The following is a 19014-nucleotide window of genomic DNA, read 5'->3' as shown; positions in this document are numbered from 1 at the left end:
CCTATTCCCAATATAGAGCACTACTTTTGACCCGGGCCCATATGGCTGTGGTCAAAAGTAGTGCACTATGGAGGGAATAGGGTGCCATTTGGGATACAATCACTGACCCACCTCCCCTGCCCCGTTGGTAGTGGTAGCCTAAAATCAAAAAAATGTTTTCCTAATGACAAGCACAGTCAGATCTATCTTCATGTAACAAAAACATGTGGCTAACACGGCTGGTTAATATTTAGACGGAAGAACTAAGCACACCTCGGCACTCAACTCTGTAAATGAATGGGAGACTGAGCAATCCAACTGTAAACAATGCTGCTGATACCTCGAGTCAAAGTGGATCAATTAAATATACAAAGACCAACCTACATAAAGTGTATTATAAAAAGGTGAATCAACTTTCATGGTTGTTTATTTCTAGAGCAAACAAATGTACATTGTTGCAAATCATCTATCACAGGTGGATGTTAACGAAACCCTTCTGTACAAGTTGTCATGAAAATCTAAATAAAACAATTATATAAATACAGATATGAATCTTACATGACAAAACAAACACAAATAATAACATGCATAGTGAACAGATTTCTAGGAATACCATCATCAATCAGTAGGTCATGTGGACTGTAAATGAGCCAGATCTTCATGAGTCATCAGCCAATACAGTACTTTATGTCTGTGTCACAATGACTGGCTTCTCCCTTACACACAATAAAATACAATTAACATACTTGTAAAAGGATGATGGGGCCCCATTTGAAAACAAAAACATTTCTTTTGCGATTTGAAACTGTTAAGCAGATGGGAATCGTTGCCAGATACTGTACTTAAGTACCAAGGCACACACACAGCGTACCTTATAAAGCCACATGCCCAATTATGTAGCACTTTACTAAAGGAGAACTAGGATGCTTTTACAGTGCATGTCTGCTTGGCATTTTGAGCCGGTTATGCCCTGTACAGTGTACATAATTGTCTAGGGCAGACAGAGACTGTTACGTTTTGGTCCATTTACAGAACTCAGTGAGTGGATTACGGCCAGGTGTCTTCCTCTCCTACCAAAATAATAACTTAATTGTTGTAAAGGCTGACCAAACTGATGAGGTTACAAGTGCACTTCAACAGCCAAAACAGGACCCATCGATTTAAGGCAGCACAAATTGGATGTGTGCCCAAAAACATGCAAGCTAATTCGCTAACGAGCAACAAAGTGAGACAGCCAACCTTTTTATTTCATTTCATGAAAGTTGCGAAGCGGTGATTGATCAAAACTTATGTACAAAATACTTAGTTTGCTCATCATGGTATTTTCTTTATTGCAGAAGCTGTAGTTAGGTGAAGGGAAGGTGTGTGTAATACTGTATTATTATAAACAACTTATATTTGCATCATCATAGTGAATATGATTGTATCTGTTTGCAAGCCTGTTGAGTGTAGTTCATGGGGTAATGGTTTCACATTTTTAAGATCTGAGAACTTCTGTATGTACATCCATCCTCTCCTTTCAACAGTACAAGTGATCCAAACATTATTTAGGAAAATGAACATAAGGCCTGGTAGGGCCGGTTTCCTGGACACAGATTAAGATTATAAACACACTTTCAATTGATATTCTGTATTGAGAATAGTTTCTAATCCAGGACTAGAATGAATCTGTATCCGGGAAACCAGCCTGTAGTTTCTTTAGATTCTGTCTCAATGAATGCACTGATCTCCTTCCAAAACCGAGCATGTGACTTTCGCATTATCTACAAGTGTAGGGTTTTTACTCATCAGACAAGTACACGTTATAAGCAGCATCATAGTTAACAAGTTAAATGCCATAATCTGGCTACACAGGTGGAAAAAGGGGGGGAATAAATAAATGTGACACTGGTTTGTTTGTTGTCATGACTGATAATGGCCCATTCATTCAGTGTCTGACATCATTAGCAACATGGTCATTGAATAGGTTGAGAACACTCATTCTAATTTTAGGAGTTGGGAGGGATCCATTAAATTTCACTTGATTGATTCAGGGATTTGTTTTACATTTTTATGTATTATTGTCTTTTCTTCCCTAAATAATGTTCTTTATTTGACAAATCCAAATGGAGTTAACCTCAACCATAATTTATTATGAGTAAGACAGAAACACAGTTGCATCTTTCTCTCCATCCTTATTTCACAAAAAAAAAGTTAAAACATTTTGAACAGCTTTACATTCAAGTGATCATTTTGTGTTGAAAAAAATGTAGATTTGATCAAATGTATTTTACTGTATTTTTATTTAATACAGTATTTATTTCTCAGGTTAGAACCAAGCTATTAGCTGCAAATTGGTCTCTGACAATGTTTCCGCCGTAATTTCTCACAAACGAATAGATAATAATAAAACATAACGTTTGCCTACCTGAAGTGAGGCTTCATAATTGGCTAACTTAAAATGTTCAAACATTTCTTCTAACACTTTTTATAGGATTTCATAACATCATCCCTCAGTTTATAAAGAAAAACGTGAGATTACTACTCATTCTACTAATTTCAATTGCTGCCATATTTGGTTTTCAATGTTCCCAAACACAAGTCTTCAACCTGGTTTATATCAGGGCTTTGTATCATCACTGGGCCAGCCATATGATTCTTAGTTTATCACAAACTGAATGCCATGTGGTCCCCATGGGAAAGAGGTATTCCGACCTCAATTGGCCTTCCTTGTTAAATGTGAAGGAATTCATTCGTCCAACTACAACTGCATTTTAAAGGGATGTTTTTTTCTTTTTTTCTGAATCAATTTCAGGGCATTATTTGCTATTAGACCATATCATTGTTATTGGACCAGATCATAACTCCTGGTTTCGCCTTTCCCCTCCTGTTACTTTTTGAATGCTCAACCAAATAAGCATCCAAAGTTACATTATGAAAAATGTCAGTGAAATAGTGTTGCCGTAGATGTACAGTAGCTTGACCCCCATTCGTTCTTATAGAGAATTTAAAAAGCGTTAAACCACCCTATACCCAGACCTCACATATATATAAACAATTTAAAAAATTGACAAAACGGGAGAAAGAAATTCGATGACAAATGAAAGGACAAGTTCACTGGAGAGAAAATAAAGAAAAGGCCGGGAGCAGAAGTTGTGATTGAAGCAGAGGGTCATCTGGAGGAATCCATCGTGGTGAAGGAGAGAGAATCTCAGGAATGGAGAGATCTGGAAGAGGCACAACTACGGTACCAGTCAAAAGTTTGGACACACCTACTCATTCAAGGGTTTTTCTTTATTTTTAGTATTTTCTACATTTTATAATAATAGTGAATACATAAAATCTATGAAATAACACATGGAATCATGTAGTAACCAAAAAACATACTTTATATTTGAGATTGTTCAAAGTAGCCACCCTTTGCCTTGACAACTTTGCACACAATTGGCATTCTCTCAACCAGCTTCATGAGGTGGAATGCATTTCAATTAACAGGTGTGCCTTGTTAAAAGTTCATTTCTGGAATTTCTTTCCTTTATAATGCGTTTGTGCCAATCAGTTGTGTTGTGACAAGGTAGGGTTGGTATACAGAAGATAGCCCTATTTGCTAAAAGACCAAGCCCATATTATGGGCTCAAATATAATCATCAAAGAAACGACAGTACATCCTTACTTTAAGACATGATGGTCAGTCAATGTGGAAAATTTCAAGAACTTGACCTGGCCTCCACATTCACATGACCTCAACCCAATTGAGATGGTTTGGGATGAGTTGGACCACAGAGTGAAGGAAAAGCATCCCACAAGTGCTCAGCATGTGGGAACTCCTTCAAGACTGTTGGAAAAGCATTCTTTATGAAGCTGGTTGAGAAAATACCAAGAGTGTACAAAGCTGTCATCAAGGCAAAAGGTGTCTACTTTGAACAATCTAAAATTAATTTTGATTTGTTTAACACTTTTTTGGTTACTACATGATTCCATATGTGTTATTGCATAGTTTTGATGTCTTCACTATTATTCTATAATATAGAAAATAGTACAAATAAAGACAAACCATTGAATGAGTAGGTGTGTCCAAACTTTTGACTGGTACTGTATGACTGTGTCCCAAATGACATAATATTCACTATAGTGCACTACTTTTGACCAGAGCCCAAACATAGTGGCCTATATAGGGAATAGGATGCCATTTAGGACACACACCATATTCCCTAATTCAGATGCAAAGTACAGACAGGCAGATCCCTCCTACAGCTAGCTGTGTGAGGATACATCCGAGGAACTGCTGCTGTTGCTGTTGGTCGTCTGGGCCCTCTTGATGTACAAGTTCAGCAGCTTCATCTGCAAGAAGAATATTATATGTTAAAACATAGTTATTATCATGGTGGAGCAAGGAGAAGTGGTAAGAGAAATAATAATGGCACTGTCAATTCGGAAGTAAACTGAAATTCCAATACCAGGAATTTAATTAGTAATTAAACACTAATTAAATGTTTCTTTTGCACAACGTTTTACTACAGTGTTCCCTAATGAGTACAACCCTGACAAACTCCAGTCCTTATGCAACCCAAGGACACGGGCCCCCGCAGATGGAACGTGGGGCAAAAATGACCCTCTCAACAACACACCATAGAGCAAACTAGTCGAAACCAGAGGCGAACTACAGACCAAAGCTGGCACTAAGACTGCACTCAATGAGCTGTATACCGCCATAAGCAAACAGGAAAATGCTAATCTAGAGGCAGCGCTCCTAGTGGCCAGGGACTTTAATGCAGGGAAACTTAAATCTGTTATACCTCATTTCTACCAGCATGTTAAATCTGCAACCAGAGGGGAAAAAACTCAAGACCACCTTTACTCCACACACAGAGATGCGAACAAAGCTCTCCCTCGCCCTCCGGTTGGCAAATCTGACCATAATTCTATCCTCCTGATTCCCGCTTACAAGCAAAAATTAAAGCAGGAAGCACCAGTGACTCGGTCAATAAAAAAGTGGTCAGATGAAGCAGATGCTAAGCTACAGGACTGTTTTGCAAGCACAGACTGTAATATGTTCTGGGATTCTTCCGATGGCATTGAGGAGTACATCACATCCGTCACTGGCTTCATCAATAAGTGCATTGATGATGTCGTCCCCACAGAAATCTCTATTGCACTCTACACTGCCCTTTCACACCTGGACAAAAGGAACACCTACGTGAGAATGCTGTTCATTGAGTACAGCTCAGAGTTCAACACCATAGCACCCTCAAAGCTCATCACTAAGCTAAGGACTTGGACTAAACATCCCAACTAGAAGTCATGGATTACAGGCAACATCCGCAATGAGCTAAAGGGTAGATCTGCTGCTTTCAAGGAGCGGGACTCTAACCCGGAAGCTTATAAGAAATCCCGCAACGCACTCAGACGAACCATCAAACAGGCAAAGCATCAATACAGGACTAAGATCGAATCGTACTACACCGGCTCCGACGCTCGTCAGATGTGGCAGGGCTTGCAAACTATTACACAACAGAGCTGTCCAGTGACACGAGCATACCAGACGAGCTAAATTACTTCTATGTTCGCTTCGAGGCAAGTAACACTACGGCTGGGCGATATAGCCAAAATCTCATATCCAGATATAGGTCATTTCATATCCAGATAATGATATCACGATATAGCACATTTTCTATAAATTCAAATATAAAATGACCACATATTTATTATTACGTTTTGAATTATACTCAACAAATAAAAGGTACTTACTCATATTTGATTATTTATCCTTTTATTTAGAACCTTTGTGCACATTTTCAATTAAGCATGTAACAAAATATAAAATATGAATGTATAAAATCTAAAAAAGGTAAATAGAAAACACTTAAACTATAGTTACAAACAAAATAAATATAGGCCTAAAATAAATAAATAAATACGTTTGTGTTGCAAATTTCCTTCCACACGACACATGTGGAAGAACGCAAAGCGTCGTCCAATTGACAAAAATATGAACAATGTCTACACTGTATTTCTGATCAATTTTATGTTATTTTAAATGGACAAAAAAAGTGTTTTTCTTTCAAAACCAAGGACATTTCTAAGTGACCCCAAACTTTTGAATGGTAGTGTATATATGGGGCGGAAGGTAGCCTAGTGGTTAGCGCGTTGGACTAGTAACTGAAAGTATGCAAGATTGAATCCCCGAGCTGACATGGTAAAAATCTGTCGTTCTGCCCCTGAACAAGGCAGTTGACCCACTGTTCCTAGGCCATCATTGAAAATAAGAATTTGTTCTTAACTGACTTGCCTAGTTAAATAAATGTTAAATAAAAAGATATCTTAGATTCTCCCCCATTCCAATGGTTATGCTGGGGAGAAAATCTGAGCTGTAAATTGTTTAACCTGTAATCAAGGCTTTGTAGTATTGTTAATCGTGGCTATGCCACAATAGCAATTTTGCCACCTAATTGCAGGGTATGAGGTAGTAGGCCTAGTTGGATAAGGCTGAATATGCACAGGTAAATTAGAGGTAAATTAGAATTATTTAATGGAAAATGCATTGACTAAAATATGACTAAAATGATCCAGTTTTACTCGACTGATAATAACAAACTAAGAATGATGAAATTACTCAAATGTGACTAAGACAAAACCTAAATCTAAAATAGCTGCCAAAATTAACACTGGTGTGTGGTGTGTCTGTCTGTCTGTCAGTCAGGACTTTGAGATGCTGATTGAGAACATGACAGTGGTGGGAAGTGTACCTTGCTGCCTGTGAGTAGCTGCAGGTGTGGTTTGAGCTCTTCTCCAATCACGGAGTAGATGGCCACCAGACAGAACACACTGGCCTTGCGAACACTACTCTCCGTGTTGTCATAGCCCTGGGAACAGATTTACGACGATCAGTATTAATGGACTGGCTGCCAGAAGGAAATACAGACAGAGAAACAAGAGTGCGCACACACACATTCACAAGCGGAAATCAGTGAACACACACACATACAGTACACTCTTACCAAACACTCATAATGCCAAACAGGACCAGATTCTCACCTGCAGTAGTCCTGGTATGATGTCAGGCAGCAGCTGGTGGAGGGACTCCTTGGTAATGCGTTCGATCACCTTGGTCTGCATCTTGATGGCAGCCAGGTTGATGGGGTAGTCAGCCGTCTGGACGATGGGACACAGCACCTTGATACACTGCTCTGGGTGGATGGAGCCGGCTAGGGTGGAGGCAGCCTCCTCCGCTGCCCGCACCACCTAGACAGAGAGGGAAGAGATCACTCATAATGCCTTTGTATATGGTGTGTACAGAGAGAACAGGACAGGTCCTAGTACCGAGGCATGGGGGGAAAAAGCCTTGCTTTTTCAGATGCCTATTGAGTAAATGGCTGTAGAGCAATAATGTAAAGAATAAAAGGAATTGTACCTCCTTGTGGGAGTCTTTGTGTGCCTCCAGGGTCTTCATGATGGTGAGTTCAGCATAGTTCTTGAAGCGGGCCGGTTGGTTTCTCAGGATCTCCTTCAGTACCCGCAGAGCCAGGGCCCGGATGGTGTGCTGTATGGAGGGAAGAGGAAGAATGAGTGTCCATTAAACCTCCAAATATACACATACTGTACAGCCTTCCTGGAGCCATGCATGCCCACCACACACACCCACAGCCAAACCAAAACCTTTAACCCGTAGCAAGGCTTTCAAGTTAGCAGCTTAATAAACAAGCTATTTGGTAGTACAGCTGCGGTCTAGTTATTCTGTATGCATGTGTTTGACACAATCACTGCAAGTAAAACCTTTGAAATAGCAGTGATCTGCATAATCAGAGCTGCAGGAGTATAGGATCCCTACGTCTTTATCCCCCAGTGTCTCCAGGAGCAGTAGGAGGATGGTCTTGAAGTGTTCGTCCCACACGGCCAGGCTGTCCTCTCGTGTGATCTTCAGCAGCTCCACCAAGGCCCCCTTACGCTCATCCACACGCTCGTTGTGATTGGACAGCTCCTTCAGAAGATCTGCCACAAGGTCTGAGTGGTCCTGGGAACCTGAGGAGAGGACAGAGGGGAGCACTGGGTGAGTGGTATGGCCCATACACCCCATCAGGCATACTTAGCGAGCTAGTATCCCCATGAACACAGCAAAAGTGACAGGAAATCACTCAAGACATTGAAATGGATGGCAATGGAAACAGCAATGAAACACTTTAGAAAGAAAAGAAGAAAAAACAGTCAGAGTAGTGAGTCTTTACCCGGAGCAAAGCCCTTAGGCAGCACCATCTTGTTCTCACCACTGCCGCCCTGCCGACGGCCTGCAGTGGGAGGGAGGGAGGGGGAGAGGAGGAAGGTAGACAATCAGGAGGGAGGAGGACTGACTATAGCCAGCAGACTCACTATTCACTGCACATAGAGGGCTATCCTATTCCCAATGTTTTTCATCAGCCACCATGTAACACTAGAATGAGCTAAACCTATTCTTCCTTTGTGCTGCCAAAACCTGAAGAAGCCACACATGTCATGACAATACAGGATGGATCAGAGTTGGTCAACATGGAGGTGGCGTCACAGGGTTAAGGGCCAAGCAGAGGTCAAAGGTGACTCACAGTCTCTGAACTGTTCCACGTCATCGTCGAACACGGCCTCCTTTAGGGCACTCTTGTCGTAGGATGAGGTGATGGTGTCCCCATAGCCGTAGGGGGCGAACTCCCTGGCCCGCGGCCCGGAGAAGGAGCGGGGAGACGGAGTGTTGAGGAGGGAGGTCTTGTTATCCAAGGCCGTACGCCCACCCTCCACCACATCCAGCCCCAAACGGGCATCCGAGCCTGGGGAGGACGCCACACCTTCACGCCCCACCTGAAGAGAGAGAAAGAAAAGAAACATAGTTGTAGTCAGTTTTGAGGTCTTACAGATGACAAGTTTTGATGTAAAAAGAGTTTTATAGATTAGTGTGATTGATTGTTACTCATGCATGTGAAAATGGCTATGATAACCAGGGAGGAAGAAACAGGAAGCAACAGATTAGCCTAAATCCTACTCTTGATTTAATAATGAGCTATTTTGTAATGTGCTTCTCGTTGATGTCCCTTTCCTTCCCCAACATCAGTCAGTCAGTCAGTTTAATTTCCAGAGCTGAGGTAATGACTCACAGCATCGTCCCTCTTCCCTCTTGGTTCGTTGAGGTCCTCCTGGCTGCGATAGCTGAAACTCTGGATGGCCTCTGTGACCCCTCGCAGGGAGCTGTATATCTCATCAGAGTTCATGTTCTCTGTGTCATACTCCAACATACTGAGACAGAGGACGACAGGGGTGAGGGGTTATATACAGGGTGGTAAGGACAAAAACAAACACAGAGACAAATACTCATACGAAGAGACTAGTTGTATTAGTCTTATACCATGCAAGGGCTCAAATTCATTGCTGTAGGTAAAATATGTATTTTGGATGCAGCTCTGACCATCGATGATTGGCGTGATGCTATAACTAACAAGGGAGAGATAACTATCCAGAGAAGACTGGATGCCATAATGTAACATGAGACTTGAAGCAAGGAATCCCTATTGGGTCGAGCGAAATTGGTAGGACTTCCAGTCCCGCCCCTCCTGGGGCCCCGCCCCCTAGGAGTGTTACCTGGGAGAGTACGCTCTGCGGAGGACCCTGAGGGCGGGGCCAGAGGGGGTGGAGGGAGGCGGAGGAGGATGAGGGGGAGGGGGGTGCTTAGACAGCCCATCGCCACTCCAACACCCACCCCACAACCGACTGTGGCCACAGCACAGCACGGCCACGAGGGAAGGACGGACAGAGGGAGGAGGGAGAGAACGGGGCAAGGTGGGGGCAACAACACAAAGGGATCACACACACAGAGAAGAGAGAAAGAAGGAAAAAGAGAGAAAGAAGAAGGGAAGAGTGCAGCAGAGGGAGGAAAAAAGAGAAAAAGAAACTAGTCTGATCTGAGTTGAGGTTAGAGGTAGGCATGCATTAACAAGGGAAGAGTATTAGAATGCATGGTGAAGAAGAACAAGCCATCAACCAGCGCTCCGTGGTTTAGCCATGCATTAGGAGACACAATGACACTATCCCTGTAGACAAAGGTCAGAGAAAAGGGAGGTACGTACCTCGGAGACAGCCCACCATGGGAGCAGTTGGTCGGAGAGGTGAGGGGGCTGGTCCGGCTGGGGGTGTGGCGGGGTGGGGTCCGCCCAATAGTGTTGCTGGGAGAACTCTGAGAAATAGAAAGAGAAAAACAAGTTCATAACTTACAAAAGTTAATATCGAAGATCATGACCAAATGGAATGAAACCATTGGATCGCATACAAGTGAATTAACTAGTCTACCTCAGAAATAGGTTCAAAAGCTCTATCTTTCAAATCACCCCACTAAAATTGACATGGCTGCTAGTGTAAAACACATCTTAAATTCCTGGTTGTATTCTTTACCACGCTGCTGGTGTTGCTGGAGTTCTTGAGGTGGTTGTGGAGCAGCTTGGTGGCTCCGTCCTGGAAGGTCTTGGGCAGGGCTCCCAGCAGCATGGTGAACTCCGGGGTGTTCAGCTCAAACAGAGAAATCAGCACCACCTGGGCCGCCTGGGGGGCAGAGGACAGAGGGACATACAGTAGTCAATAGTGGGGTTATGGACTACCTGGGGGGCAGAGGGGATAGGTACATACAGTAGGGAGCAGAGGGGATAGGTACATATAGTAGGGAGCAGAGGGGGGATAGGTACATACAGTAGGGGGCAGAGGGGATAGACATACAGTAGGGGGCAGAGGGATACATACAGTAGGGGGAGGACAGAGGGGATAATATTGGTACATACAGTAGGGGGCAGAGGACAGAGGGACATACAGTAGTCAATAGTGGGGTTACGGACTACCTGGGGGGCAGAGGGGATAGGTACATACAGTAGGGTGCAGAGGGGATAGGTACATACAGTAGGGAGCAGAGGGGATAGGTACATACAGTAGGGAGCAGAGGGGATAGGTACATACAGTAGGGGCAGAGGGGATAGGTACATACAGTAGGGGGCGGAGGGGACAGGGGGCACATACAGTAAGGAGCAGAGGGGATAGGTATATACAGTACAGTAGGGGGCAGAGGGGATAGGTACATACAGTAGGGGGCGGAGGGGACAGGTACATACAGTAAAGAGCAGAGGGGATAGGTACATACAGTAGGGGGCAGAGGGGATAGGTACATACAGTAGGGGCAGAGGGGATAGAGGGGATAGGTACATACAGTAGGGGGAAGAGGGGATAGGTACATACAGTAGGGAGCAGAGGGATAGGTACATACAGTAGGGGAGCAGAGGGGATAGGTACATACAGTAGGGGGCAGAGGGGATAGGTACATACAGTAGGGGGCAGGAGGGGACAGGTACATACAGTAGGGAGCAGAGGGGATAGGTACATACAGTAGGGGGGAGCAGAGGGGAGGGGATAGGTACATACAGTAGGGAGCAGAGGGGAAAGGTACATACAGTAGGGAGCAGAGGGGAAAGGTACATACAGTAGGGGGCAGAGGGATAGGTACATACAGTAGGGAGCAGAGGGGATAGGTACATACAGTAGGGGGCAGAGGGGATAGGTACATACAGTAGGGGGGATAGGTACATACAGTAGCAGAGGGGATAGGTACATACAGTAGGGAGCAGAGGGGATAGGTACATACAGTAGGGGGCAGAGGGGATAGGTACATACAGTAGGGGGCAGAGGGATAGGTACATACAGTAGGGGGCGGAGGGGACAGGTACATACAGTAGGGAGCAGAGGGGCATATGTATATACAGTAGGGGGCAGAGGGGATAGGTACATACAGTAGGGGGCGGAGGGGACAGGTACATACAGTAGGGAGCAGAGGGGATAGGTACAGAGGGGATAGGTACATACAGTAGGGGGCAGAGGGGATAGGTACATACAGTAGGGGGCAGCAGAGGGGATAGGTACATACAGTAGGGGGGGGAAGAGGGGATAGGTACATACAGTAGGGAGCAGAGGGGATAGGTACATACAGTAGGGGGCAGAGGGGATAGGTACATACAGTAGGGGGCAGAGGGGATAGGTACATACAGTAGGGGGGAGGGGACAGGTACATACAGTAAGGGGAGCAGAGGGGATAGGTACATACAGTAGGGGGCAGAGGGATAGGTACATACAGTAGGGAGCAGAGGGGATAGAAAGGTACATACAGTAGGGAGCAGAGGGGAAAGGTACATACAGTAGGGGGCAGAGGGGATAGGTACATACAGTAGGGGGGAGCAGAGGGGATAGGTACATACAGTAGGGGGGATAGGTACAGAGGGGATAGGTACATACAGTAGGGAGCAGAGGGGATAGGTACATACAGTAGGGAGCAGAGGGGATAGGTACATACAGTAGGGGGTAGAGGGGATAGGTACATACAGTAGGGGGGAGCAGAGGGGATAGGTACATACAGTAGGGAGCAGAGGGGATAGGTACATACAGTAGGGAGCAGAGGGGATAGGTACATACAGTAGGGGGCAGAGGAGATAGGTACATACAGTAGGGGGCAGAGGACAGAGGGACATACAGTAGTCAATAGTAGGGGCAGAGGGATAGGTACATACAGTAGGGGCAGAGGGGATACCTGGGGGCAGAGTGGATAGGTACATACAGTAGGGGTAGCAGAGGACAGAGGGACATACAGTAGGGAGCAATAGTGGGGCAGAGGGGATAGGACATACAGTAGGGGCAGAGGGGATAGGTACATACAGTAGGGAGCAGAGGGGATAGGTACATACAGTAGGGGCAGAGGGGATAGGTACATACAGTAGGGGGGGGCAGAGGGGATAGGTACATACAGTACAGTAGGGGCAGAGGGGATAGGTACATACAGTAGGGGGCAGAGGGGATAGGTACATACAGTAGGGGCAGAGGGGATAGGTACATACAGTAGGGGGCAGAGGGGATAGGTACATACAGTAGGGGGCAGAGGGGATAGGTACATACAGTAGGGAGCAGAGGGGATAGGTACATACAGTAGGGGCAGAGGGGATAGGTACATACAGTAGGGGGCAGAGGGGATAGGTACATACAGTAGGGAGAGGGGATAGGTACAGAGGGGAGAGGGGATAGGTACATACAGTAGGGAGCAGGGAGGGGGGATAGGTACATACAGTAGGGGCAGCAGAGGGGATAGGTACATACAGTAGGGGGCAGAGGGGATAGGTACAGTAGGGGGCAGTAGGGGGCAGAGGGGATAGGTACAGTAGGGGCAGAGGGGATAGGTACATACAGTAGGGGGCAGAGGGGATAGGTACATACAGTAGGGAGCAGAGGGGATAGGTACATACAGTAGGGGGCAGCAGAGGGGATAGGTACATACAGTAGGGGGCAGAGGGGATAGGTACATACAGTAGGGGCAGAGGGGATAGGTACATACAGTAGGGAGCAGAGGGGATAGGTACATACAGTAGGGGCAGAGGGGATAGGTACATACAGTAGGGGCAGTAGGGAGCAGAGGGGATAGGTACATACAGTAGGGGCAGAGGGGATAGGGGGCAGAGGGGATACATACAGTAGGTAGGGGCAGAGGGGATAGGTACATACAGTAGGGAGCAGAGGGGATAGGTACATACAGTAGGGTGCAGAGGGGATAGGGGATAGTAGGGTACATACAGTAGGGGAGCAGAGGGGATAGGTACATACAGTAGGGAGCAGAGGGGATAGGCAGAGGGGATACATACAGTAGGGGGCAGAGGGGATAGGTACATACAGTAGGGGGCAGAGGGGATAGGTACATACAGAGGGGATAGTAGGGGGCAGAGGGGATAGGTACATACAGTAGGGAGCAGAGGGGATAGGTACATACAGTAGGGAGCAGAGGGGATAGGTACATACAGTAGGGGGCAGAGGGGATAGGTACATACAGTAGGGAGCAGAGGGGATAGGTACATACAGTAGGGAGCAGAGGGGATAGGTACATACAGTAGGGGCAGAGGGGATAGGTACATACAGTAGGGAGCAGAGGGGCATAGGTACATACAGTAGGGGGCAGAGGGGATAGGTACATACAGTAGGGGGCAGAGGGGATAGGTACATACAGTAGGGTGCAGTAGGGGGCAGAGGGGATAGGTACATACAGTAGGGAGCAGAGGGGATAGGGGGGCAGAGGGGATACATACAGTAGGGGGCAGAGGGGATAGGTACATACAGTACATACAGTAGGGAGCAGAGGGGATAGGTACATACAGTAGGGGGATAGGTACATACAGTAGGGGCAGAGGGGATAGGTACATACAGTAGGGGCAGAGGGGATAGGTACAGAGGGGATAGGTACATACAGTAGGGGGCAGAGGGGATAGGTACATACAGTAGGGGGCAGAGGGGATAGGTACATACAGTAGGGAGCAGAGGGGATAGGTACATACAGTAGGGTGCAGAGGGGATAGGTACATACAGTAGGGGGCAGAGGGGATAGGTACATACAGTAGGGAGCAGAGGGGATAGGTACATACAGTAGGGGCAGGAGGGGCAGAGGGATAGGTACATACAGTAGGGGAGCAGAGGGGATAGGTACACATACAGTAGGGAGCAGAGGGGATAGGTACAGAGGGGATAGGTACATACAGTAGGGAGCAGAGGGGATAGGTACATACAGTAGGGAGCAGAGGGGATAGGTACATACAGTAGGGAGCAGAGGGGATAGGTACATACAGTAGGGAGCAGAGGGGATAGTTACAGTAAACAGTGTGTTAGGTGGGCTTCCTTTGGGATGTAGGGTACAGACATAATAGTCAATAGTGGGTTATGTATTTATGTATTCCTACAGGGAAGCCCTACAGGGAAGCCCTTTGCTCCACTAAGAGCTACGTCTGTTGTCAGGTATCCCTACCAGTGGGAGGCTTGGAACACAGTGAGTAGTGTTATATGCTGACTAAAACAGTACTGAGTAACCGTTAGTCACTTTATCAAACACGTTTTTGCAACTATTGCTGTAATATAGTCCATTATATGTTGCGGTAAGAGACATCATGCTTCTAGCAGGTCAGATATTGCTTCCAACTAGGACTGAGACATTCCCTTAATAAGCACAATGTTAAATGATTCATTCTACTACAAACGACCATGTTAGCATGCATATGGACAGGGTGTTAATGTGGTTCAGAACAGACAAATGTGTTCGGCACAGAGAACAGAAGACGAAAAAACAGCAGTCAAGTTTTCACATTGTTATTTAGCAACGAGATCAGCCGGTAGAACTCTCACTTCAAAAACACTAAGCAACAATCCATTCTCACAGTCCTTACATAAATACGGTTTAGTGTTGTAGTAGTGTTTTGTTGGCCAACAAAAGTATTTTCACTCTCAAACCAGTCCATTTATCCACAATCAAAGTCGCAAGGCATAGCTACTGCAGGTTAGAGCGAGCGGTAGAAAGGGCCAGAGAGGGTAAAGATGAGGTGGGAGAGGCCACACTTGAGATCGTTTCCCACTCGTTGAGGCAGTTTGGTGTCGGTGCGGCTCGGCGGGCGGAGCGTGCTTGGCATTGGACAGTGATTGGTTGATGAGCCACTACCTGCTTACACCTCTCTTCCAGGTGCCCCTCCAGTAAGGCTGCAGTACCGGACCTGCCTGATAGCTCCTCCACCACCCAGTTATGAAGGGTCTGGGGCACAGTGGCAGGGGGGTAGAATTATGGGTATTGTAGTTTTGACAAAGGAAAGCAGATGTTTATAGTAGTACACTACTATAAACCTAGACGTGGTTATAGCTGTATGCCGGGTCCTCCTGTGGGATGCAGTTAAGGTATATAAAGTTTGTTTCTATTATAAAACAATAAAAAGCATTAAAAATATATATATTTCCCCCACCGTCAAAGGTCATTTTGAGTCTACCTGTTTTTAGTACCCTACTGCGTGAGATACGCCTTGTGTTAAAACACTAGCTAGTTGAGGACTTAATTTGGAACGTCCTGCCTCAGCACAGGGAGATGGTGTTCGCTAAGGTCATTCCTGGTGGCACATGGCATCATTGACAACCGCTTAGAACATCAACAAATACAAACAAAGGAGGTGAAACCCACTAGATGGACAGCTACAGTACATAACTAGATCTTAATATCGATAACATTGAAAAACTATTGAATGCATTTCCTCTAAAAGGATGGGTTCTGAGTTTAAGATTAATCAACAAATGATAACACACTTAATCCAAGTGAATATATGATAAAAAACAGTTCAAGCTGAATTTGTTTGTGGAAGTAGGCTAATCCAGCTGCTGTACTATTAGCAGTGCAGTATTCGCATGGCTTTCTGCCTGGACAGCATGTGGTTCAGCTAGTCCTTATAGAGCAGACCATAGGGACTACAGCACCTATTGCAGCAGATACCTACATTAAGTAGTAGTTCCTACTTCCCACTGAGACATACCTTCCTGACGTCAGAGCTCTTGGGTTCTGTGGTCCACGTAATGATGCGAGATACAGCCAGTCGCGTTTCACTGGAGTTGACAAAGTCTGTAGGATCCATCTGTCTTCCCAGTGACTCTATGTACTTCAGGATGGCTACCTTCACCTGTGTGATACACACATGGTTTAGCTTCACGATACACACATGGTTTAGTTCCACGATACACACATGGTTTAGTTCCACGATACACACATGGTTTAGTTCCACGATACACACATGGTTTAGTTCCACGATACACACATGGTTTAGCTTCACGACACACACATGGTTTAGCTCCACGACACACACATGGTTTAGCTCCACGACACACACATGGTTTAGTTCCACGATACACACATGGTTTAGCTTCACGATACACACATGGTTTAGCTCCACGATACACACATGGTTTAGCTCCACGATACACACATGGTTTAGTTCCACGATACACACATGGTTTAGTTCCACGATACACACATGGTTTAGCTTCACGATACACACATGGTTTAGCTCCACGATACACACATGGTTTAGTTCCACGATACACACATGGTTTAGTTCCACGATACACACATGGTTTAGTTCCACGATACACACATGGTTTAGTTCCACGATACACACATGGTTTAGCTTCACGACACACACATGGTTTAGCTCCACGACACACACATGGTTTAGCTCCACGACACACACATGGTTTAGCTTCACGATACACACATGGTTTAGCTCCACGATACACACATGGTTTAGCTCCACGATACACACATGGTTTAGCTCCACGATACACACATGGTTTAGTTCCACGATACACACATGGTTTAGCTTCACGATACACACATGGTTTAGTTCCACGATACACACATGGTTTAGTTCCACGATACACACATGGTTTAGCTTCAAAATACACACATGGTTTAGCTTCACGATACACACATGGTTTAGCTTCACGATACACACATGGTTTAGCTTCACGATACACACATGGTTTAGCTTCACGATACACACATGGTTTAGCTTCACGATACACACATGGTTTAGCTTCTCGATACACACATGGTTTAGCTTCACGATACACACATGGTTTAGCTTCACGATACACACATGGTTTAGCTTCACGATACACACATGGTTTAGCTTCACGATACACACATGGTTTAGCTTCACGATACACACATGGTTTAGCTTCACGATACACACATGGTTTAGCTTCACGATACACACATGGTTTAGCTTCACGATACAGACATGGTTTAGCTTCACGATACACACATGGTTTAGCTTCACGATACACACATGGTTTAGCTTCACGATACACACATGTTTTAGCTCCACGATACACACAGGCATTTAGCAAGTTTACTTTTAAAATGTTTGACAATATCACCATTGTACTGTAGTTACTGGCATATGAAATCTTAAATTGTTAACCCCCAAAACAAACAGGGAATGATCTAGTTATGTGACCTTCTCTGCATACTGTACCTTGAGGTTGGGTGTCTGTGTCTGATCCACAATGAATCTCATCAGGATGTTAAACTGCTGATCAAACGGAAAAGACTCCCTGAGAAGAACAAAACAGAAAACAATATTAGTTACTAAATTAAATGAGTGAAATTATACTCAAAATGGTATTTTCACACAACTGAACCAAAAACAGCTGTAATGAGCTGGCCTAGTTACAAATCCACCATAGTCGCTAGAACAGTGCTGAAAAGGACTGTAAAAAAGAAAATATCCAAGTCAACAGTTTGGTTTGGGTCGGCATGATAGTGTAAAAATGGTTTGAGATGTTATCGGAGGGGGGATTTAGAGATCCATACCTGGTGATGTCCAGAGCCTTCTGAACCTTGGCCTGGACAGACCCCAGCAGGTCAGCTCCCATCTTCTTCAGTAGCTGGGTGAGCAGGACGAACAGCCAGTCCTGCAGGTCCTCTCTGTGCACCAGGATAAAGTCTACCAGAGTCTCTAGAAACATACTGAACACCTGAGGAACACACACACACACACACACACCGCTACCATCAACAACTGACAACATATCATCTTTATAAGTAACAACACAGGCAATAAGTGTCTGTATAGTAGAAAACTGAGATTAAAAACACACACTTACTCTCTGTTGTTAAAATCCACACCAAAGCAGGCCATGCAACAAAACACACTCAATTAGTTTTCAGACAAATCACTGCTAAGCAATGGGTTTTTGGATTTCAAAAGTAAAAGCTATGAGTGAGTATCATTGTATTGATATGAAACGTTCAAACAGCTGAACATCCTGTCACCTACCTTGCTGTGTGGATCTGCGAACATCCTGGTGAAGATTTCACAGAGTCTCTTCAGCTCCACCCGGCTGCAACACACATCAATAAACATAGGCACACACAGACATCAGAGAGGCTTGACGTAAAGCGCCTTCTTCAGGATACAGAATGCTGGTGGCCTGACAGGGAAACTAAGAGAGAGCCGACAATGAAACTGCTTTGTCTGAAATGAATCTTTAACTGCACCATCTGACAGGCGGCTTTATACCTGCAGGCTGCTCACAAAGTCATTTCTTCCCCAATTAAGGAAAGCTATAAAAAGAAACCCATCGCAGGACCCTTGACCTGCTCGCCTCTTCAAAAGTTGGACATTTTCAAAAAGGAAATGACCATGAAATATGAACAAACACAGCAGGCACAAC

General features: G+C 45.0%; 1 protein-coding gene across 12 annotated transcripts in view; it reads right to left on the bottom strand.

Annotated features, from left to right (window-relative positions):
* Window positions 1-388: 388 nt before the first annotated feature.
* Window positions 389-19014, bottom strand: part of clasp1a (cytoplasmic linker associated protein 1a) — a 103334-nt gene continuing 84708 nt past the window's right edge. For 6 of the 12 annotated variants that reach the window (XM_065013529.1, XM_065013531.1, XM_065013539.1 and 3 more), the window contains 15 exons: window positions 18618-18681; window positions 18152-18315; window positions 17814-17892; window positions 16314-16457; window positions 15461-15550; window positions 10363-10509; window positions 10041-10147; window positions 9075-9213; window positions 8532-8781; window positions 8181-8240; window positions 7787-7977; window positions 7370-7498; window positions 6994-7200; window positions 6705-6821; window positions 389-4299 (listed from right to left, as the gene is read on the bottom strand). In XM_065013529.1, the coding sequence (XP_064869601.1) occupies window positions 4213-4299; window positions 6705-6821; window positions 6994-7200; window positions 7370-7498; window positions 7787-7977; window positions 8181-8240; window positions 8532-8781; window positions 9075-9213; window positions 10041-10147; window positions 10363-10509; window positions 15461-15550; window positions 16314-16457; window positions 17814-17892; window positions 18152-18315; window positions 18618-18681 (1975 nt within the window). In that variant the 3' untranslated portion in view covers window positions 389-4212. The remainder of the gene's footprint in view (window positions 4300-6704; window positions 6822-6993; window positions 7201-7369; window positions 7499-7786; window positions 7978-8180; window positions 8241-8531; window positions 8782-9074; window positions 9214-10040; window positions 10148-10362; window positions 10510-15460; window positions 15551-16313; window positions 16458-17813; window positions 17893-18151; window positions 18316-18617; window positions 18682-19014) is intronic. The other 6 variants (XM_065013542.1, XM_065013547.1, XM_065013553.1 and 3 more) reach the window with 1 other exon arrangement.

This window comes from Oncorhynchus nerka, linkage group LG3 (genome assembly GCF_034236695.1).
Source record: "Oncorhynchus nerka isolate Pitt River linkage group LG3, Oner_Uvic_2.0, whole genome shotgun sequence".
Taxonomy (NCBI): Eukaryota; Metazoa; Chordata; class Actinopteri; order Salmoniformes; family Salmonidae; genus Oncorhynchus; species Oncorhynchus nerka.
This window is presented reverse-complemented; position numbering and strand designations above follow the sequence as displayed.